Genomic DNA, 23,714 nt, shown 5'->3' with positions numbered 1-23,714 from the left:
CCTCCTCTGCTTCTCATACCTAAGGTACTGAGAATTATAAGACGTAGAGGAGTAAGAACTATACTCGTGGCTCCGGATTGGCCAAGAAGGACTTGGTACCCGGAACTTCAAGAGATGCTCACAGAGGACTCATGGCCTCTGCCGCTAAGAAGGGACTTGCTTCAGCAAGTACCATGTCTGTTCCAAGACTTACCGCGGCTGCGTTTGACGGCATGGCGGTTGAACGCCGGATCCTAAGGGAAAAAGGCATTCCGGAAGAGGTCATTCCTACCCTGGTCAAAGCCAGGAAGGAGGTGACCGCACAACATTATCACCACATGTGGCGAAAATATGTTGCGTGGTGTGAGGCCGGGAAGGCCCCACGAAGAAATTTCAACTCGGTCGATTCCTGCATTTCCTGCAAACAGGAGTGTCTATGGGCCTCAAATTGGGGTCCATTAAGGTTCAAATTTCGGCCCTGTCGATTTTCTTCCAGAAAGAATTGGCTTCAGTTCCTGAAGTCCAGAAGTTTGTCAAGGGAGTACTGCATATACAACCCCCTTTTGTGCCTCCAGTGGCACTGTGGGATCTCAACGTAGTTCTGGGATTCCTCAAATCACATTGGTTTAAACCGCTCAAATCTGTGGATTTGAAATATCTCACATGGAAAGTGACCATGATGTTGGCCCTGGCCTCGGCCAGGCGAGTGTCAGAATTGGCAGCTTTGTCTCACAAAAGACCATATCTGATTGTCCATTCGGACAGGGCAGAGCTGCGGACTCGTCCCCAGTTTCTCCCTAAGGTGGTGTCAGCGTTTCACCTGAACCAGCTTATTGTGGTACCTGCGGCTACTAGGGACTTGGAGGACTCCAAGTTGCTAGATGTTGTCAGGGCCCTGAAAATATAGGTTTCCAGGACGGCTGGAGTCAGGAAAACTGACTTGCTGTTATCCTGTATGCACCCAACAAACTGGGTGCTCTTGCTTCTAAGCAGACGATTGCTAGTTGGATGTGTAGTACAATTCAGCTTGCACATTCTGTGGCAGGCCTGCCACAGCCAAAATATGTAAATGCCCATTCCACAAGGAAGGTGGGCTCATCTTGGGCGGCTGCCCGAGGGGTCTCGGCTTTACAACTTTGCCGAGCTGCTACTTGGTCAGGGGCACACCCTGGCTGAGGAGGACCTGGAGTTCTCTCACTCGGTGCTGCAGAGTCATCCGCACTCTCCCGCCCGTTTGGGAGCTTTGGTATAATCCCCATGGTCCTGACGGAGTCCCCAGCATCCACTTAGGACGTCCGAGAAAATAAGAATTTACTTACCGATAATTCTATTTCTCGTAGTCCGTAGTGGATGCTGGGCGCCCATCCCAAGTGCGGATTGTCTGCAATACTTGTACATAGTTATTGTTACAAAAATCGGGTTATTATTGTTGGGAGCCATCTTTTCAGAGGCTCCGCTGTTATCATGCTGTTAACTGGGTTCAGATCACAGGTTGTACAGTGTGATTGGTGTGGCTGGTATGAGTCTTACCCGGGATTCAAAATCCTTCCTTATTGTGTACGCTCGTCCGGGCACAGTATCCTAACTGAGGCTTGGAGGAGGGTCATAGGGGGAGGAGCCAGTGCACACCACCTGATCCTAAAGCTTTTACTTTTGTGCCCTGTCTCCTGCGGAGCCGCTATTCCCCATGGTCCTGACGGAGTCCCCAGCATCCACTACGGACTACGAGAAATAGAATTATCGGTAAGTAAATTCTTATTTTCTACATGGTACGCTTGTGACTATATATGTGTGTGTGTGCATGTAGCTGCTGCGTGGCTGCCATACCGGGTAATTTACTCAGCGTGCTACTCCTATATTCCATAACCTGAGGGGGCTAAGTGTATCAGGTTTTCTGTATAATATAGGTATTTGTCACATGTTGTGATTTATAGTCACCATATATCTCTTGGATTCCCGGTTTGTGCTGACACAGTCACACTTCACTGGGAGTTCTTGCTGGGTATATAGCTGCTAAGTATTGTACCAGGTTGCCCGATATTGTGCTTTTTGTTATGTCAGCTACACGAGGCAATGGAGCTGGGGCTTCTCCCACATTGCGTGGAGGTGATGCCACAGACATTTTGGGGGATAATATGGCAGCAGAGAGTTCAGGTTCAGGGGGTTCCTTACCCCCAGTGGGTCTGTAGCACTGGGGGCAACTAATGACCCGCCTTGGGCTACCTTTTCCACGCTGTTGAACACGCTTGTAACTAAATTGGCGCCCCCTGTGGGACCACCTGTGCCAATGCAGCAGTTTATGGTCCCTGCTATTAATCTGCCATGGACAGATCAAATCTCCACTCAGTTACAGCACTTGAACCGGTCACTGGCTAAATCTAAGTGTCACTCTCGCCCGCCTAAGACTAAGACGTCTTCTAAATGGGCCATTGCCTCCTCACAATCCACTGCTATCCCAGACACGTCCTCTGAGGAGGATGGTGCATATACTGATCTCACAGACACTGACTCAGATGCTTCTAATGGGTACGGGAAGTCATTGGTGGATGTCCCTGATTTGATTGAGGCAAAAAGGCTCATTCTTCAGGTTTCTGATGATCCTGAGCCTGGGGCTGTCTCTAAAAAGCCGGACAGATTTAAACGCAAGAAGGTGGTTAAACAAGTTTTACCTCATTTTCAACACCTGGCTGACATTCGTCAGGAATCCTGGGAAAATCCTGGGACAAAATTCACACCAAATAAGAGGCTGTTGGCTCGCTATTCTCTCTCTGCGGAGCTATGTAAAAATTGGGAAACTCCTCCGCCTGTAGATTCTGATGTGGTGCGTATGGTAGTTTCCTCTGCTCTGCCAGTAACTACTGTCACCTCTCTGAAGGAACCGACAGATAGACGTGTGGAGGGTTGTTTGAAAGCGATTTACACCCTCAAAGGGGCTGTGCATAGGTCAACCATTGCAGCAACTTGGGCTGCTGAAGCTGTTGAGGCGTGGGCTCAAGAGCTAGAGGCGGAGCTGCCTTCTAATGCTTCTGAGCATGCTCGACAATGTCTCTCATATATTACCACGGCTTCTCTATACCTTAAGGAGGCGGCCTCCGATGCTGGGGTGCTGGCGGCCAAGGCTGCTACTACATCCGTCTTGGCCAAACGTATCCTTTGCTTGAGATCGTGGTCGGTGGATATGGATTCCAAGAAAACCATGGAGGTGCTTCCTCTCAAGGGAGACATTTTCTTTGGAGAAGACCTCAATAAGATTGTGGCTGATCTGGCTACTGCTAAAACAGCTTGCCTACCTAGTACGGCTCCTTACGTCCTCCAGGTAAAGCAAAAGGTCAGGCGTACCCAAAGCAAGCTCGTGCTTCCAGACCTGCCAAGCCCAGACCGAAGCGAGCCTGGGCTGCCCGTCAGTCTGCTTCCATAACTGACAAGCCTGCCGCATGACGGGGCGGGCCTACCTCTGGGGGATCCCAGGGTGGGGGGTCGACTTCTAGGTTTTGCCCAGGAATGGTTGAAGACCACTTCCGATGCCTGGGTAAAGGAAGTCGTCACTCGAGGTTAGGCCGTACCCTTCAAGAATCGCCCCCCTCATCGAATTTGCCTGACAGATGTTCCTCTGGACCCGACAAAGGCAAACACTCTGCATTCGGTGGTACATTCCCTCCTGTCCACAGGAGTGGTAGTACAGGTGCCTCTGGCTCAGAGAGGCAAGGGGTACTATTCACCGCTGTTTCTAGTCCCGAAACCAAACGGGTCCTCGCGGCCCATTCTGAATCTCAAGTCCTTGAACAAGCATGTGCGGGTCTCCAAGTTTCGTATGGAAACTCTGCGCTCTATTGTTCTGGCCTTGGAGCCTGGGGACTATATGGTCTCCCTGGACATACAGGATGCCTACCTGCATATTCTTATTGCAGTATCTCATCAGCAGGACCTCAGGTTTGCTGTGGGCAATCTTCATTACCAATTTCAGGCGTTACCCTTTGGTTTGACAACGGCTCCCCGGGTTTTCACCAAACTAATGGCGGTCATGACGGCTACACTCCACCGTCAAGGGGTCAGGATCCTACCGTACTTGGACGATTTGTGATCCTGGCAAATTCCCCAGAACTTCTCCTGTGTCATGTAGATCTGACGGTCCAGTTCATGAAAGCCCACGGGTGGCTGATCAACTGGAAGAAATCCTCCCTGTTTCCTGCTCGGAGCATGGTACACCTGGGAGCGTTATTGGACACTCCCAACCAATGGTTGTTCTTGTCTCAGGAGAAAGTCCTGAAGCTTCGGGACAGGATTCGATGCTTCCTATCTCGTCCGCAAGTGTCGATACATTCGGCAATGCAAGTGCTAGGTCTCATGGTGTCGGCTTTCGACATGGAGTATGCACAATTCCATTCTCGCCCTCTGCAGAAGTTAATTCTGACCAAGTGGGACGGCCAGCCTCACCGGGTCAGATCTCACATGATCTCCTTGTCTCCGGAGGTCCGCCTGTCACTGAGCTGGTGGCTTCAGGACCAACGATTTGAGCAGGGGCCGTCCCTTCTGGATATCCAACTGGGTCCTTCTGACGACGTATGCAAGTCTGAGAGGTTGGGGCGCGGTGTTGGAGCGACACTCTTTTCAGGGTCGGTGGACCAAGGAGGAGTCTCTACTCCCGATAAATATTCTGGAACTGCGGGCAGTGTTCAATGCGTTGACAATGGCCCAGCATCTAATACAGAACAGACCTGTTCAAGTACAATCGGACAACGCCACCATGGTGGCGTACATCAATCATCAAGGCGGCACTCGAAGGCGCAGGGCAATGAGGGAAGTATCACAGATTCTTCAGTGGGCAGAACGCCATCTGCCGGCCATATCCACAGTGTTCATTTCGGGGGTCCTGAACTGGGAAGCTGACTTTCTCAGTCGTCAGGACGTACACGCCGGAGAATGGAGCCTCCATCCAGAGGTGTTTCCACTTCTCGTGGACAAGTGGGGCCTTCCAGATGTGGACCTGATGGCGTCTCGACACAATCACAAGGTCTCGGTCTTCGGAGCAAGGTCAAGGGATCCTCAGGCAGCGTTCGTGGATGCTCTGTCAATCCCATGGAACTTTCGGCTGCCGTACGTCTTCCCTCAGGTGTCACTCCTGCCCACAGTAATACGGAAGTTCAAGGAAGAAGGAGGAAACCTTCTTCTGAATGCTCCAGCGTGGCCCAGACGGCACTGGTTCTCCGATCTACAGGGCCTCTCGCTAGATTGTTCCCTTCTACTTCCACAGCGACCAGACCTCCTCGTTCAGGGCTCTTGTGTTTACCAGGACTTGGCCCATCTGGCTTTGACGGCATGACTGTTGAAGCTTCCGTCCTGAGGGCCAAAGGTTTTTCTGAGGCAGTCGTCCAAACTGTGTTGAAGGCCCGTAAGCCGGCTTCTGCTCGGATTTACCATAGGGTCTGGAATGCTTACTTTACTTGGTGTGCGTTTTCAAGTTTAGCACGGCCAAACTGTTCGCCTTCCTACAACAGGGCCTGGACTTAGGCCTGCGTCTCGCCTCCCTCAAGGTTCACATTTCTGCCTTGTCGGTTTGGTTTCAGAGGAAGATTGCTGCCCTTCCGGATGTTCATACATTCACTCAGGGCGTGTTGCGGATTCAGCCCTCCTGTGGCCCCTTGGGATCTGTCGGTGGTATTGGAGGCCTTGCAAGAGTCTCCATTTAAACCTCTTGCCTCTGCTGACTTTAAGTGGCTGTCCCTTAAGGTGCTATTTTTGCTGGCTATTGCTTCAGCTAGAAGGGTCTTGGACTTGGGTGCCTTATCCTGTAAGTCCCGCCATTTGATTTTTCATCGTGACCGGGCGGTTTTTAGAACGCTCCCGGGTTATTTACCCAAGGTGGTGTCTTCCTTCCACCTTAACCAGGAGATTGTGGTTCCGCCCTTTAAATTCTCCTGAGTTGTCTTCCAAAGAGCGGTCTTTGGATGTGGTACGGGTTCTCCGTATCTATGTGAAGAGAACATCCTCCATTAGGAAAACTGATTCTCTGTTTGTACTGTTTGGTTTTCACAAACGTGGCTGGCCTGCTTCCGAGCAGACTCTGGCCAGATGGATTAGAATGATGATTGCACATGCTTATGTACAGGCTGGTCGTCCAGCTCCTGCTACCATCAAAGCCCATTCTACTCGGCCGGTTGGACCTTCTTCGGCTGCCCACCGTGGTGCGACCCTTGAACAGTTGTGCAAAGCGGCTACGTGGTCCTCCGCGAACACGTTTATAAGGTTCTATGCCTTTGATACTTACGCCTCCCAGGATGCTTCCTTTGGACGCTGGGATCTTGTGCCCGCTACAGTGCGTCCCCTCCCATAAGGAACTGCTTTAGGACATCCCCTATGTTAATCCTTGTGGAGCCCAGTGTACCCCGCAGCAGAAAACAAGATTTATGGTAACTTACTATTGTTAAATCTCTTTCTGCGAGGTACACTGGGCTCCACAAGGCGCCCACCCTGACGCACTTAGCTTCTTTGGGTTGGTGTGGCATAGCCGCTGACACCCTCTCCTGTGGTGAGTGTGTGTTGTTATTGGCTATGAGCAATTGTAATCTCTAGTACCTACTACTGCAATGGGCTGGTTAACGAAACTGAGCTCCTGTGCACCGAGGCGGGGTTATAGAGGAGGCGGCGCTGTGCATCTTGGGAACAGTCAAAGCTTTGAGTCCTGTTGGTGCCTCGGATCAAGATCCTACTCTACACCCCCGATGTTAATCCTTGTGGAGCCCAGTGTACCTCGCAGAAAGAGATTTAACAACGGTAAGTTCTTACCATAAATCTCGTTATCTGCCACACCTGCAGTGCACATGTGGGGTCATTCTGACCTGATCGCTCGCTGCAGTTCTTCGCAGAGCAGCAATCAGGTCAGAACTGCGCATGTGTCGGCGCATGGCTGACAGCCGACGGCTGTCGTTGCCTAGCGATCGCCTCTGCCTGATTGACAGGCAGAGGCGGTCGCTGGGCGGGAGGGGACCGCCCAGCGACCCCACCCCTTTTGGCCGCCATTTTGTGGGCGCAGTCCGGCCAGCGCAGGCATGGCCGGACCGTGCAGGGGGCGGGCCGCAGTGGCTGCGTTACGTAACGCGCAGCCGCTGTGACCCAGGGCAGCGACGAGTAACTCCCGGCCAGCCGCAGGAGCTGCGCTGGCTGGGAGTTACTCGTCAAGTACAAAAGCATCGCCGCTGTGCAATGCTTTTGTACTTGTGTGGGGGAGGGCGGTCTGACATGCGGGGCAGACTAGCCCTGTGCTGGGCTTTCCCCCGCATGTCAGTGTAAGTGATCGTAGCTGTGCTAAATTTAGCACAGCTACGATCGGGTCGGAATGACCACCATGGTTTTACCCAACTGCTAACAAATTTGCTGCTGCGATCAACTCTGAATTACCTGAATTACTAGATCATATACTTTTAATTCCCTTTCAGCCATGAGTAAAAGGAATCCAGCGAGTAAAAGGAATCCAGTGTCGTATGTGAAGCCTGCAGAGCCCTCTTTCCTCAGAAAATTCAAGAAGGATGTTGGATACAAAGAAGGTCCAACTGTAGATACCAAGGTATAAATACATATTATGTATATTCAGATTTTTTATTATAAATCAAACACACCATCCCTTGAGTTCATCTTTGCTATTCATACCCATTGATAATGGGTTCCTAGTATAGCGTACCTGGGAAATCTCACTTCTAGTATTTGTATTACAGTACCACTGGGTTTTGGGGGATTTAAAATATGAAACCCGCTGACTGTCATTCACAACTGGTAGCAAACTGCCCAGTACTATACACTTTCACTACACATCGTGCGGGCAGCTATTTGTGATCTGAATCAATATCCTTGAAAATTTAATCTACAGTATCAATTCATTAATAGCCAACACCAGTACCTAGTGAGTTTATAGGCTGCAGTCTCACAAACAGATTTTTTTTTTAATACCAATCACTAAGGTCTGAAAAAATATTGGTAAGAAAGCTATATATAGCAAGAGATAAGAAAGCTGTGGAACCATTAATTTTCGCAATGAGTTTACAGCTCTGGCCTAGTAAGACTTGTAAGAGAGTGACAGAATATTCAAGAATGAAATACATGAATGGGGATAAAAGTCCTAGTCCTTTGGATAAGCAGTAAGAGCTACAATAAAATAAGAAAACACCCCTCCTCCGCAGACATAAACTGCCTCTTAGCACTGACTGAGGAGAAAATGGAAATGGTGATTGGAACCTGGCATCACAGGCACGTTTAACATTTGCTGGCTTTCACTAGTGGGAGTGGGTGGCTGTAAGTTCTCTCGGCCTCACTGAGGCGATTAGATCATTGGACTCCTAGGAAAGCAGAAGAGTGGAGTAAACATTGGAAGGAGTGAGAAGAGTAAAAAACCCAAAACACACAAATGTGACCTTTTAGGGCTTAAGAACACATTAATACTTGGTTCTTTTTTTCACCAGCTAGATAGTATATTTTCGTTATATTATATACGATTTCCCTCGAAGGGATTAGCAAAATGATTGGGGTAACCTTTTCTTGATGAGTTATGCTTCAGTGTTTTGCCCCTTCAGCGACAAGAGCTTCCTGTGACAGCAGATGACAGTGATGGCAGTGATAAGGAGGATGAACAGCCGCAGGTCGTAGTGCTTAAGAAGGGCGACCTTTCAGAAGATGAGGTTATAAAAATTAAACAACAAATCAAAGAAAGTACAAAAGGTTTGTAAATTAGCTGTTCTTCCTTTGGGAGGTCAATCCCATTAGCCATGTATCCTTTAGGGGTGTATTCAATTAGTGCCATTTTTTCAACCAGTTGAAAAAAGTCACTTTTCGCCTGTTTTGCGGTCGAATTAACATTCGACGTATTCAGTGCCCTGCTGGTTTTTTGACTAGTCGAAAAATCCGGCATTGGCGAAAACCACGTGTTCGACAAATTCGGTGCCGATACGCGTGTTTTGGCTAATTCGTGGGTGTTGTCACCCATTTTTGGTGCAATTTTTGCCCATGCCGATTCGACAAAAAAAGAAAGTGAAACAGCATGGGTGAAAATGCATTAAAAAATGTCCAAAAATGCCCGCAATTGAATTCCCTGCGTTGAATTAGTGACGTTTTTTTCGACCAGTAGAAAAAATGGCACTTTATTGAATACCCCACTAAGAATCAGGTGTGGCTTTTTTCTCCCTGACGAAGCTGCCATAGACGCAATGAAACACGCGTGTAGGGCACGGCGTGTCCACGTGTGCCTTACCTTATGAAATGTTGAAAATGATTACATATGACTGCAATATGCTATTTAGTCATTTCCACCAATAGAAAACTGACATTGAGTTTGATAGGAATAGATTAGTGGCAAGTTAATCTGATCTAGTTCAGAATATAATAGAAAGAAATGCCTAATTGAACTGCTGTAAAGACTCACTAAACATTATATGGACTGCATTACTTTTATGCACTACTAGATGTATCACTGTGCTAACCACAATATATTTAGGAAGTATCTGTGGCATACCAATACACCTTGAGAGTTAGCAAGCCAGCTCTATGTCTCAGCAGGATATGCATATATAAAAAAAAATACAGTGTAACAAAATCCTTTCTGGTAACATTGGAAGGCTGAGAAGCAGCTGCATATTTCACTAGTAATAGCATTTGCAACAGTATCTTTACCAGCTGCTGCATTTGCAACAGTATTCTTACGAAAGACTGTTAAAAACAGACACATTTTTCCAAGTGAATCAAGCAGTTGGATGTTCCAGCAGCACATAATAGTCTATATTTTGTAACAATTCAAGAGCAATAGATAATGAATCAAGCAGCAATAGTATACTTTATTGACCTATTTTCTCTGACACAGTGTTGAAATGAATTAATTTTATTTAGGAAATAGTTAAGGTACAATTATATGAAGTTGATCACTGCTATATTCCCAAACACACACTATATTTAAGCATATAATTTATATTAATAAATGCTAATACTGGAGGAATAGATGATAGACTTTTTCCATAGATGGTAAAATGTATTCTATGAATTGATTAAAGATAGTTTAATTTGCTCCCATTCAGCCAGGGTCTATTCATTATATATTAAGACACGAGCCCCTTTTGCCCCCCCCCCCCCTCCTCTTTTTTCCTTGTTATATAACAGGTCAATATCTATTTCCAGGACCTACTAGGACCATCTCATATATATAACAAACGGAACTAATATAGCTCACACCGATAGAATCGCACTGTAAAATAATAAGGCATATTCCTTTAACAGTGCAGTGAGAAGTTCATAAAACCTCAAATATATGTAATACAGTGGCTGTCGGTAATAACTGACATGAGGTAGGACGAATTATACCGTCTGCTTTCTAGGATATTAGAGATTGCCATACCTCTTAAGAAAGCAGTACCGCTTATACTAAAATTAAAATCATGTAAATCATGATTGCTATTATAAAGGAAGAATGCTATATAAGATAACTGGAATTGCTACATTCCTCTAAGCAACTCTACCTGTCAATAATAGCTGACACGAAATTAGACGAAGCAAGCTGTCTCAGTAATTATATGTGCTTCCCAGTAGATTTGAGATTGCTATATCTCTAGGGAAAGCAACATCGATCCTATTAAAATCAGACCGAAAAGGGTCTGATTAGTATTACAAAGGAAGAGGGCTATATTTGACCACTGGAATTGCCACATTTTCTATAGCAATCTTACTTGCAAGTACCCTATCAAATAAATAGACCCTATAATTGAATTGGAGCAACTTTTTCCTTTCGGGATAACAATAAATATATAACATCCCAATTTTGGAGATCTATTCCTTACACTACATATATTGAATCTATCTGTCTGTGGAAATATAATCGGGAATATAGCTTTAAGGGACATAGAGATATAGTGATCCCTGATGATTGGTCAGTTTCACAACTGTGTCACTAATAACACCATATTCTAGAATTATTTAGATCAGTAATTGGTCCGTTTCATAACTGTGTCACTAACAATACCACATCACAGAATTGTTTACATCAATAACCTGGTCACATACAGGATAATTTCGTGAAGGTGGCATAATAAGGAATCACACGTGGACACGCCTTTTAATCTTTCATTCACATTTCTTTATTTTCTTTATTCACCAATATGTTTGTTTTGTGATTTTAAACCTTATGTTTCACTGCGAGTTTGGGATAAAACATATAAATGTACATCTCATTTTAATACATATTTAATAAAGGTTACTTTTTAGTATATAATCATCTGTCTCAAGTGCGTCAACAGTACAGACTTCTCCTTGTCTTTTTTCCCACCCCAATTCTAGCTTACAATTACTGTAGTTGACTGCACCCCCTCCTATATAGAATATTTTTTGTTATTAAGAAGAAGGGGTTTTTCGCTAAGTGGGTTTATGGTGACGAAAAACATATACACACAATATATTAGTACAAAACTGAGTGTGCAGATACTATATCTGTGTGTGGCTTTTTTATGTCATACCGTCAGACATGTATTGGCGAAGATGTACATGTAGCCCCTTTTATACTTTTGTTAAAGCCTTATTAAATATTCCAAAGATGTTCATTTATGACCAAACTTCCAAGTATGCAAGACATGTTTATGAACATGATTTAAAATGAACGGGCAGAGAGTAACATATTAGCTATCAAAGCAAATAGATAATAGTGGAAGGAGAGTTCTTTAAAGTAATATATTGGTCTATTCCGTAAAAAAAAAAAAAAAAAAAAGTGAAATAGAAACACTTAATGTTTCAGTGTATTACTTCATTAGGATGTATTTTAAAAGCATGACAGAATGTGGTTGTTAACTTACTTAGCCGACCATCCTTAGCATCATTAAGCAGAATATATCACTGTGTAAAAGGAATAAATAATGTAGCACACATATCATTGATGGTCTAAATAATTCCTATGATGATGTTCATTATGTAAACCCCATATGTCAGCAGATCTGAGCTGTAGAGTGTAATCTTGTGGAAAAATCCCTCAACCGCATTATGGGATATTAAGAATTTCTGCTACTAAGAAAAATGACCTAACCTAAAACTGCATAACCACATAAACAGCTATAGCAGAGTCACATATTTCTGATATACAAGAGAAAAGACTAACCGAACAAGAAATAGATTGTATCATAAAGATGACACAACCCCTATTGCCATATTGGAAGATTCTTGTGTATATACCAGAATATCTAGGCTCGGGGGTGCTATCACTTAAATAAATGAACTCAAGAGAAACAGGACAAAGATTTATATCATGTGGTGCAAAAAGAAGATACAATAAAATGTAACTTTTAATTCCACTTATTCAAAATTATGGTTTTTAAACACTGAAATAATAAAATATTTTTGTGAAAGTAAAGAAATTAGTGAATTAAAAATTCTTTCTATGTGCAGGGAAGCTGCTGTGATAATCACTTTACTTTATGTAATCTGTTGTAAAGTCCTGATTTGAGCAACAAATTCAACAGGTACAGACTCATACAGTGTAGAAAAATGTTATTATGACAACAATGTTGCTAAATTTCCAACCGATTCTTCTTAATATATATAAAAAAGGCTTATAGGCCCTACACAATGGGCGACATGAGAGAAAGATATGAACGATCTCGTTCATTAATGAACAAGATACCGTTCATATTTTCAGTGTGGAGGCACCAGCTGCCCCGTCGCTTATGCATGCAGGCAATATGGACGATCTCGTCCATATTTGCCTGCACTGCTATGGATCCGGGTGACGGGGGGAGTGAAGAAACTTCACTCCCCCTGTCACTGCCGCCGGGTCGCCCCGTCGGCCGTATCCGCAGTCGGGCAGCTCAGCGGCGCATCGCGCAGTGTGTAGGGCCCATTACAGTATGGGTCTTCAACCTGCGGGCCTCCTGCTGCTGTGGAACTACATATCCTAGCATGCCCTGCCGCAGTTTTGCTATTAAGGCATGCTAAAACTGAGGCGGGATGCTGGGATGTGTAATTCCACAGCAAATGGAGGGCCGCAGGTTGAAGACTCCTGCCTTAAAGCTGGCATTCCCAACCACGGTCCTAAAGGCACACTAACAGTGCCGGTTTTAGTGATATCCAGGCTGCAGCACAGATAGTTAAATTAAAATAACTGAGCTACTAATTAAGTCACCTGTGCTGAAGCCTGGCTATCACTAAAACCTGCACTGTTAGTGTGCCTTGAGGACCATGGTTCGGAATGCCTGCCTTAAAGGATAGGATATTATGTATCAATAATTCCAGTAATATAAGGACTCATGTAATATAAAAGTAATAATGATAACAGTAATGTTGCGGAATATCCAAGAGAGTCCTCTTAATATATGGAGAAAAAGGCTTAAATGATAGAGTATTACATATCAGTAATTCCCATTTTCTCTTACGTCCTAGAGGATGCTGGGGACTCCGTAAGGACCATGGGGTATAGACGGGCTCCGCAGGAGACTTGGGCACTCTAAGATTTTAGATTGGTGTGAACTGGCTCCTCCCTCTATGCCCCCCCTCCAGACCTCAGTTAGATCCTCTGCCCAGAGGAGACTGGATGCACTGCAGGGGAGCTCTACTGAGTTTCTCTGAAAAGACATTTGTTAGGTTTTTTTATTTTCATGGAGCACTGTTGGCAACAGGCTCCCTGCTTCGTGGGACTGAGGGGAGAGAAGCAGACCCACTGTCCTGGACTGATGGGCTCTGCTTCTTAGGCTACTGGACATCATGAGCTCCAGAGAGTCGGAACACAGGTGTCGTCCTTGCTGTTCGTCCCAGAGCCTCGTCGCCGTCCTCCTCACAGAGCCGGAAGATGGAAGCCGGGTAAGTGTAAGAAAAAAGAAGACTTCAAAGGCGGCAGAAGACTTCAGATCTTCATGAGGTACCGCGCAGCGGTCGCGCTGCGCGCCATTGCTCCCACAACACACACAGGCACGGGCGCAGGGGGGGCGCCATGGGCAGCAATTTTCACCTCAAATAAGTCTGGCACAGTTATATAGATACTGCAGAGGCAGTATATAATAAATCCCCTGCCAGTTTTAAGGAAAAGAGCGGGACCGAAGCCCGCCGTCGAGGGGGCGGAGCTTGATCCTCCAGCACTAACCAGCGCCATTTTCTCCACAGCAAGCTGCAGAGAAGCTGCTCCCGGACTCTCCCCTGCTGAACAAGTAACAGGGGGCAAAAACGAGGGGGGGGCACATTTATTTGATGCTAAATTGTGTAGATATAGCGCTTTACATGCTGGGACTTTGTTTCAGTATCTGGTGGCGCTGGGTGTGTGCTGGCATACTCTCTCTCTGTCTCTCCAAAGTGCCTTATTGTGGGTCTGTCCCCATATTCAGATATCCCAGTGTGTGTGGGGGTGTCAGTACGTGTGTGTCGACATGTCTGAAGCGGAAGGCTCGTCTAGGGAGGATGTCTCCGTCGGCACAGCCGACACCTGATTGGTTGGACATGTGGAATGTTTTAAATGCTAATGTGACCTTATTACATAAGAGATTGGACAAAGCAGAGTCCAAGGACAGCGCAGGGAGTCAATCCATTGCTTTGGCTGTGTCACAAGACCCCTCAGGGTCCCATAAACGTCCCTTCTCCCAGATAGCAGACACTGATACCGACACGGATTCTGACTCCAGTGTCGACTATGATGATGCGAGGTTGCACCCAAGAGTGGCCAAGAGTATTCAATATATGATTATTGCAATAAAAGATGTATTACATATCACAGAGGACCCCTCTGTCCCTGACACGAGGGTCTGCATGTTTAAGGGAAAGAAACCTGAGGTAACGTTTCCCCCATCTCATGAGCTGAACACTTTATTTGAAAAGGCTTGGGAAACTCCAGACAAGAGACTGCAGGTTCCCAAGAGAATTATTATGGCGTATCTTTTCCCCTCAAAGGACAGGTTATGGTGGGAATCCTCGCCCACGGTGGACAAGGCCTTGACGCGCTTGTCCAAAAAGGTGGCGCTACCGTCCCCGGACACGGCGGCCCTAAAGAATCCTGCGGATCGCAGACAGGAAACTACCTTAAAATCAATTTATGCGCATACGGGAACCCTGCTCAGACTTGCAGTACCGTCGGCATGGGTGGGTAGCGCAATTGCAGCGTGGGTAGATAACTTGTTATCTGACATTGACACCTTAGATAAGGATAGTATTTTGTTGACCTTGGGTCACATTAAGGACGCAGCGTTATATATGAGAGAGGCTGCGAGAGATATTGGGCTGTTGGGTTCAAGAGCCAATGCCAGTTTCTGCTAGAAGGTCCCTGTGGACCCGTCAATGGACAGTTGATGCTGATTCAAAGAGACATGGAAGCTGGTGAAGTTTTATTTGGGGAGGGCCTCGCAGACCTGGTTTCCACAGCTACCGCGGGTAAGTCTTCTTTTTTGCCTTATGTTCCCCCACAGCAAAAGAAAACACCTCAATACCAAATGCAGTCCTTTTGGTCGCATAAGTTCAGAAAGCGTCGGGGCTCTTCCTTCCTCGCCAGAGGTAGAGGGAAAAGAACACCAGCTACAGCTAGTTCCCAGGAACAAAAATCCTCCCCGGCCTCTACAAAATCCACCACATGACGCTGGGGCTCCGCTGCGGGAGTCCGCACCGGTGGGGGCACGTCTTCGTCTCTTCAGCCAGGTCTGGGTTCAGTCGGATTTGGATCCTTGGGTGGTCGAAATTGTATCCCAAGGCTACAAACTGGAGTTCGAAGATGTGCCTCCACACCGATTTTTCAAATCGGCCTTGCCAGCTCCTCCCCCAGAGAGGGAAATAGTTTCAGCTGCCATACAAAAGCCGTGTCAACAGCAGGTGATTATCAAGGTTCCCCTAGAGCAACAGGGGAAAGGGTTTTATTCAACCCTATTTGTGGTCCCGAAGCCGGATGGCTCGGTCAGACCAATTCTGAATCTAAAATCCCTAAACCTATATTTGAAAAGGTTCAGATTCAAGATGTAATCTCTCCGGGCAGTGATCTCCAGCCTGGAAGGGGGGGATTTTATGGTGTCACTAGACATAAAGGATGCATACCTTCATGTCCCCATATATCCTCCTCATCAGGCGTACCTGAGATTCGCTGTACAGGATTGTCATTACCAGTTTCAGACGTTGCCGTTTGGGCTTTCCACGGCCCCGAGAATTTTCACCAAGGTAATGGCGGAAATGATGGTGCTCCTGCGCAAGCAGGGGGTCACAATTGTCCCATACTTGGACGATCTCCTGATAAAGGCAAGTTGGAGAAATCAGTTACCAAAAAAGCGTGTCTCTCTCCCTGAGAGTAGTACAACAACACGGCTGGATTCTAAATCTACCAAAGTCGCAGTTGGTTCCGACAACTCGGCTGTCATTTTTGGGCATTGTTCTGGACACGGAAAAGAAGAGGGTTTTTCTCCCAATGGAAAAAGCCCAGGAACTCCAGAGCATGGTCAAGGACCTGCTGAAACCAAAAAGGGTGTCAGTTCATCAATGCACTCGAGTATTGGGAAAGATGGTGGCGGCCTACGAGGCCATTCCGTTCGGCAGGTTCCATGCGAGAACTTTTCAGTGGGACCTTCTAGACAAGTGGTCAGGGTCCCATCTACAGATGCATCGGAGGATAAGTCTGTCCCCCAGGGCCAGGGTCTCTCTCCTGTGGTGGTTCCAGAGTGCTCACCTTCTAGAGGGTCGCAGGTTCGGCATTCAAGATTGGGTTCTTGTGACCACGGACGCGAGCCTCCGAGGATGGGGAGCAGTCACACAAGTAAGAAATTTTCAGGGAATATGGTCAAGCCAGGAGGCTTGTCTACACATCAGTGTGCTGGAATTAAGGGCCATATACAACGGCCTGCAACAGGCGGAGAGTCTTCTTCGCAACCTACCCGTTCTGATCCAATCAGACAACGTCACAGCCGTGGCGCATGTAAACCGCCAGGGCAGGACAAGGAGCAGAGCAGCAATGGCAGAATCCACCAGGATTCTTTGCTGGGCGGAAAATCATGTAAGCGCTCTGTCAGCGGTCTTCATTCCGGGAGTAGACAACTGGGAAGCGGACTTCCTCAGCAGACACGATCTCCATCCAGGAGAGTGGGGACTTCATCAAGAGGTCTTTGCAGAAGTAACAAGTCGTTGGGGACTTCCTCAAATAGACATGATGGCGTCACGCCTCAACAGAAAGCTTCGGACGTATTGTGCCAGGTCGAGGGACCCTCAGGCAGTGGCGGTGGACGCCCTGGTGACACTGTGGGTGTTTCAGTCGGTCTATGTATTCCCTCCACTTCCGCTTATCTCAAAAATACTGAAAATCATAAGACGAAAAAGAGTGCTGACAATACTCATTGTTCCAGATTGGCCTCGAAGGGCCTGGTATTCAGATCTTCAGGAAATGATCACAGAAGATCCGTGGCCTCTCCCTCTCAGGGAGGACATGTTACAACAGGGGCCCTGTGTGTTCCAAGACTTACCGCGGTTACGTTTGACGGCATGGCGGTTGAACACCACATCCTAGCTAGGAAGGGTATTCCGGGGGAAGTCATCACTACTCTAATCAAAGCTAGGAAGGAGGTAACGGCGAAGCATTATCACCGTATCTGGAGGAAATATGTGTCTTGGGGTGAAGCCAAGAATGCTGCTAAGGAAGATTTTCAGCTGGGTCGTTTGCTCCATTTTCTACAAACAGGAGTGGATATGGGCCTAAAGTTAGGCTCCATTAAGGTGCAGATTTCGGCCTTATCTATATTCTTTCAAAAGGAACTGGCTTCTCTCCCAGAAGTCCAGACTTTTGTAAAGGGAGTGCTGCACATCCAACCTCCTTTTGTGCCCCCAGTGGCACCGTGGGACCTTAACGTGGTGTTACAGTTCCTTAAATCACACTGGTTTGAACCTCTTCAAACAGTTGAATTAAAATTTCTCACTTGGAAGGTGGTCATGTTGTTGGCCTTGGCATCTGCGAGGTGGGTGTCCGAATTGGCGGCTTTGTCTCACAACAGCCCCTATCTGATTTTCCATGTGGATCGAGCAGAGTTGAGAACTCGTCCTCAATTTCTACCTAAGGTGGTTTCGTCATTTCATATGAACCAACCTATTGTGGTGCCTGTGGCTACGGGTGACTGGGAGGATTCCAAGTCCCTGGATGTAGTCAGGGTCTTAAAAATGTATGTAGCCAGGACGACTCGGGTTAGGAAAACAGAGGCACTGTTTGTCCTGTATGCAGCCAACAAGGTTGGCGCTCCTGCTTCTAAGCAGACTATTGCTCGCTGGATCTGTAACACGATTCAGCAGGCTCATTCTATGGCTGGATTGCCGTTACCAAATTCGGTAAAGGCCCATTCCACTAGGAAGGTGGGCTCTTCTTGGGCGGCTGCCCGAGGCGTCTCGGCATTACAGCTTTGCCGAGCAGCTACTTGGTCGGGTTCAAACACTTTTGCAAAATTCTACAAGTTTGATACCCTGGCTAAGGAGGACCTCATGTTTGCTCAATCGGTGCTGCAGAGTCATCCGCACTCTCCCGCCCGGTCTGGAGCTTTGGTATAATCCCCATGGTCCTTACGGAGTCCCCAGCATCCTATAGGATGTAAGAGAAAATAAGATTTTAAACCTACCGGTAAATCTTTTTCTCCTAGTCCGTAGAGGATGCTGGGCGCCTTTCCTAGTGCGGCCTATTTCTGCAAGGCTTGTATATAGTTGTTGCTTACATAAGGGTTATGTTACAGTTGAGATCAGTCTCTGGCTGATGCTGTTTTGTTCATTGCTGTTAACTGGTTTAGTATATACCATGTTGTATGGTGTGGGCTAGTGTGTATCTCGCCCTTAGATTAACAAAAATCCTTTCCTCGTACTGTCCGTCTTCTCTGGGCACAGTTCTATAACTGAGGTCTGGAGGAGGGGCATAGAGGGAGGAGCCAGTTCACACCCATCTAAAGTCTTAGAGTGCCCATGTCTCCCGCGGAGCCCGTCTATACCCCATGGTCCTTACGGAGTACCCAGCATCCTCTAAGGACTAGGAGAAAAAGATTTATCGGTAGGTTTAAAATCTTATTATTTACAATATAAGTGCTCCATTTCTCTTAATTCCCATATTAGGGCAATGTTCACTCACATATATATTTCTCTAACGTCCTAGTGGATGCTGGGGACTCCGTAAGGACCATGGGGAATAGACGGGCTCCGCAGGAGACTGGGCACTCTAAAGAAAGATTTAGTACTACCTGGTGTGCACTGGCTCCTCCCTCTATGCCCCTCCTCCAGACCTCAGTTAGAATCTGTGCCCGGCCAGAGCTGGGTGCTTTTAGTGAGCTCTCCTGAGCTTGCTAATAAGAAAGTATTTTAGTTAGGTTTTTTATTTTCAGAGAGCTTCTGCTGGCAACAGACTCTCTGCTACGAGGGACTGAGGGGAGAGAAGCAAACCTACTAACTGCGGCTAGGTTGCGCTTCTTAGGCTACTGGACACCATTAGCTCCAGAGGGTTCGAACACAGGATCTTAACCTTGGTCGTCCGTTCCCGGAGCCGCGCCGCCGTCCCCCTCGCAGAGCCAGAAGACAGAAGCCGGCGGAAGCAAGAAGACATCGAAATCGGCGGCAGAAGACTCCTGTCTTCACATGAGGTAGCGCACAGCACTGCAGCTGTGCGCCATTGCGCCCACACTACCCACACACTCCGGTCACTGTAGGGTGCAGGGCGCAGGGGGGAGCGCCCTGGGCAGCAATTAGGATACCTCTTGGCAAAAAGACACATATATACAGCTGGGCACTGTATATATGTACGAGCCCCCGCCATTTTATTTACACAGATCCGGGACAGAAGCCCGCCGCTGAGGGGGCGGGGCCTTCTTCCTCAGCACTAACCGGCGCCATTTTCTCTCCACAGCTCCGCTGAGAGGAAGCTCCCCAGGCTCTCCCCTGCACTATCAAGGTAGAAAAAGGGTAAAAAGAGAGGGGGGGCACATAAATTTAGGCGCAAATTATCATAAACAGCAGCTACTGGGTAAACACTAAGTTACTGTGTAATCCCTGGGTTATATAGCGCTGGGGTGTGTGCTGGCATACTCTCTCTCTGTCTCCCCAAAAGGCCTTGTGGGGTCCTGTCCTCAATTAGAGCATTCCCTGTGTGTGTGCGGTGTGTCGGTACGTTTGTGTCGACATGTTTGATGAGGACGGTTACGTGGATGCAGAACAAGTGCAAGTGAATGTGGTGTCGGCGCCGACACCTGATTGGATGGATATGTGGAAGGTGTTAAATGATAACGTAAGCTCCTTGCATAAAAGGTTGGATAATCAGTCAGGGTCTCAACCCATGCCTGATTCTACAGCTCAGGGGCTGTCAGGGTCTCAAAAGCGCCCACTATCCCAGTTGGTTGACACAGATGTCGACACGGATTCTGACTCCAGTGTCGATGACGATGATGCAAAGTTGCAGCCTAAAATGACTAAAGCCATCCGATACATGATTATAGCAATGAAGGATGTATTGCACATATCGGAGGAAAACCCTGTCCCTGACAAGAGGGTTTATATGTTTGGGGAGAAAAAGCAAGAAGTGACTTTTCCCCCTTCACATGAATTAAATGAGTTATGTGAAAAAGCGTGGGATTCCCCTGATAGGAAAGTACTGGTTTCCAAAAGATTACTTATGGCGTATCCTTTCCCGCCAACGGATAGGTTACGCTGGGAATCCTCCTCTAGGGTAGACAAAGCGTTGACACGCTTATCTAAGAAGGTGGCCCTGCCGTCACAGGATACGGCCGCCCTAAAGGATCCTGCGGATAGGAAGCAGGAAGGTATCCTGAAGTCTGTTTATACACATTCTGGTACTCTTCTGAGGCCAGCAATTGCTTCGGCCTGGATGTGTAGTGCTGTAGCAGCATGGACAGATACTCTGTCTGAGGAGATAGATACCCTGGACAGGGAGACTATTTTACTGACCCTAGGGCATATCAAAGATGCTGTCCTATATATGCGGGATGCCCAGAGGGACATTTGCCTGCTGGGCTCTAGAATAAACGCAATGTCGATTTCTGCCAGAAGGGTCCTATGGACTCGGCAATGGACAAGGGGTTACCTTATAAGGGTGAGGAATTGTTTGGGGACGGTCTCTCGGACCTAGTTTCCACAGCTACGGCTGGGAAGTCAAATTTCTTGCCATATATTCCCTCACAGCCAAAGAAAGCACCGTATTACCAAATGCAGTCCTTTCGTTCACAAAAAAAGCAAGAAAGTCTGAGGTGCATCCTTTCTTGCCAGAGGCAGGGGTAGAGGAAAAAAACTGCACCACGCAGCTAGTTCCCAGTAACAAAAAGTCCTCCCCGGCTTCCACTAAATCCACCGCATGACGCTGGGGCTCCACAGCCAGAGCCAGGAGCGGTGGGGGCGCGTCTCCGAAATTTCAGCCACCAGTGGGTTCGCTCATGGGTGGATCCTTGGGCTATGCAAATTGTGTCTCAGGGATACAAGCTGGAATTCGAGGTGACGCCCCCTCAGCGTTACCTAAAATCGGCCTTGCCAGCTTCCCCCATGGAATGGGAGGTAGTGTTGGCAGCAATTCACAAGCTATATCTCCAGCAGGTGGTAGTGAAGGTTCCCCTCCTTCAACAGGGAAGGGGTTACTATTCCACTATGTTTGTGGTACCGAAACCGGACGGTTCGGTCAGACCCATTTTGAATTTAAAATCCATGAACATTTATCTGAAGAAATTCAAGTTCAAGATGGAATCGCTCAGAGCAGTCATTGCAAGCCTGGAGGAAGGGGATTTTATGGTGTCTCTGGACATCAAGGATGCGTACTTGCATGTCCCCATTTATCCACCTCATCAGGAGTACCTCAGGTTAGTGGTACAGGACTGTCATTACCAATTCCAGACGTTGCCGTTTGGCCTGTCCACGGCACCGAGAATATTTACCAAGGTGATGGCGGAAATGATGGTGCTCCTTCGGAAGCAAGGGGTTACAATTATCCCATACTTGGACGATCTCCTCATAAAGGCGAGGTCCAGGGAGCGGTTGCTGATCAGCGTAGCACACTCTCAGGAAGTGTTGCGACAGCACGGCTGGATTCTGAATATTCCAAAGTCGCAGCTGATTCCTACGACGCGTCTGCCCTTCCTGGGCATGATTCTGGACACAAGCCAGAAAAAGGTGTTTCTCCCGGAGGAAAAGGCTCAGGAGCTCGTGACTCTGGTCAGAGACCTCCTAAAACCAAAACAGGTATCGGTGCATCAGTGCACGCGAGTCCTGGGAAAGATGGTGGCGTCATACGAAGCCATTCCCTTCGGCAGGTTCCATGCGAGGATCTTTCAGAGGGATCTGTTGGACAAGTGGTCCGGATCGCATCTTCAGATGCATCGGCTGATCACCCTGTCCCCCAGGGCCAGGGTGTCTCTTCTGTGGTGGCTGCAAAGTGCTCACCTCCTCGAGGGCCGCAGGTTCGGCATACAGGACTGGGTCCTGGTGACCACGGATGCAAGCCTCCGAGGATGGGGGGCAGTCACTCAGGGAAGAAACTTCCAGGGGCTGTGGTCAAGTCAGGAGACTTGTCTGCACATCAATATCCTGGAACTAAGGGCCGTATACAACGCCCTGAGTCAAGCGGAGCCTCTGCTTCGAAACCAACCAGTGCTGATTCAGTCAGACAACATCACTGCAGTGGCCCATGTAAACCGCCAGGGCGGCACAAGAAGCAGGGTGGCAATGGCAGAAGCCACCAGGATTCTTCGTTGGGCGGAGAATCACGTACTAGCACTGTCAGCAGTGTTCATTCCGGGAGTGGACAACTGGGAAGCAGACTTCCTCAGCAGGCACGACCTCCACCCGGTAGAATGGGGACTTCATCAAGAAGTCTTCACGCAGATTGCAAATCGATGGGAACTGCCACAGGTGAACATGATGGCGTCCCGTCTCAACAAAAAGCTAAAAAGGTATTGCGCCAGGTCAAGAGACCCTCAGGCGATAGCTGTGGACGCACTTGTAACACCGTGGGTGTTCCAGTCGGTCTATGTGTTTCCTCCTCTTCCTCTCATACCAAAGGTGCTGAGAATTGTGAGAAAAAGAGGAGTGAGAACAATACTCATTGTTCCGGATTGGCCAAGAAGGACTTGGTACCCGGAATTGCAAGAAATGCTCACAGAGGACCCATGGCCTCTGCCTCTCAGACAGGACCTGTTGCAACAAGGGCCCTGTCTGTTCCAAGACTTACCGCGGCTGCGTTTGATGGCATGGCGGTTGAACGTCGGATCCTAGCGGAAAAAGGCATTCCGGATGAAGTTATTCCTATGCTGATAAAGGCTAGGAAGGACGTGACAGCAAAGCATTATCACCGTATATGGCGAAAATATGTTGCTTGGTGTGAGGCCAGGAAGGCTCCTACAGAGGAATTCCAGCTGGGCTGGTTCCTGCACTTCCTACAGTCAGGAGTGACTATGGGCTTAAAATTAGGATCCATAAAGGTCCTGATTTCGGCCCTATCCATTTTCTTTCAAAAGGAACTGGCTTCGCTTCCTAAAGTTCAGACGTTTGTAAAGGGAGTGCTGCATATTCAGCCCCCTTTTGTGCCACCAGTGGCACCTTGGGATCTTAACGTGGTGTTGAGTTTCCTGAAATCTCACTGGTTTGAGCACTTAAGACCGTGGAGCTAAAGTATCTCACGTGGAAAGTGGTCATGCTATTGGCCTTAGCTTCGGCTAGGCGTGTGTCAGGATTGGCGGCTTTGTCATGTAAAAGCCCCTATCTGGTTTTCCATATGGACAGGGCAGAATTACGGACTCGTCCGCAATTTCTGCCGAAGGTGG

General features: G+C 47.6%; 1 protein-coding gene across 1 annotated transcript in view; it reads left to right on the top strand.

The window, feature by feature from the left end:
- Window positions 1–23,714, top strand: part of KIAA1143 (KIAA1143 ortholog) — a 57,896-nt gene that overhangs the window by 28,628 nt on the left and 5,554 nt on the right. Inside the window, exons 2-3 of the mRNA XM_063922409.1 lie at window positions 7,413–7,540; window positions 8,541–8,685. Of these exons, the coding sequence (XP_063778479.1) occupies window positions 7,415–7,540; window positions 8,541–8,685 (271 nt within the window). The 5' untranslated portion in view covers window positions 7,413–7,414. The remainder of the gene's footprint in view (window positions 1–7,412; window positions 7,541–8,540; window positions 8,686–23,714) is intronic.

Source organism: Pseudophryne corroboree, chromosome 5 (genome assembly GCF_028390025.1).
Source record: "Pseudophryne corroboree isolate aPseCor3 chromosome 5, aPseCor3.hap2, whole genome shotgun sequence".
NCBI classification, from domain to species: Eukaryota; Metazoa; Chordata; class Amphibia; order Anura; family Myobatrachidae; genus Pseudophryne; species Pseudophryne corroboree.
This window is presented reverse-complemented; position numbering and strand designations above follow the sequence as displayed.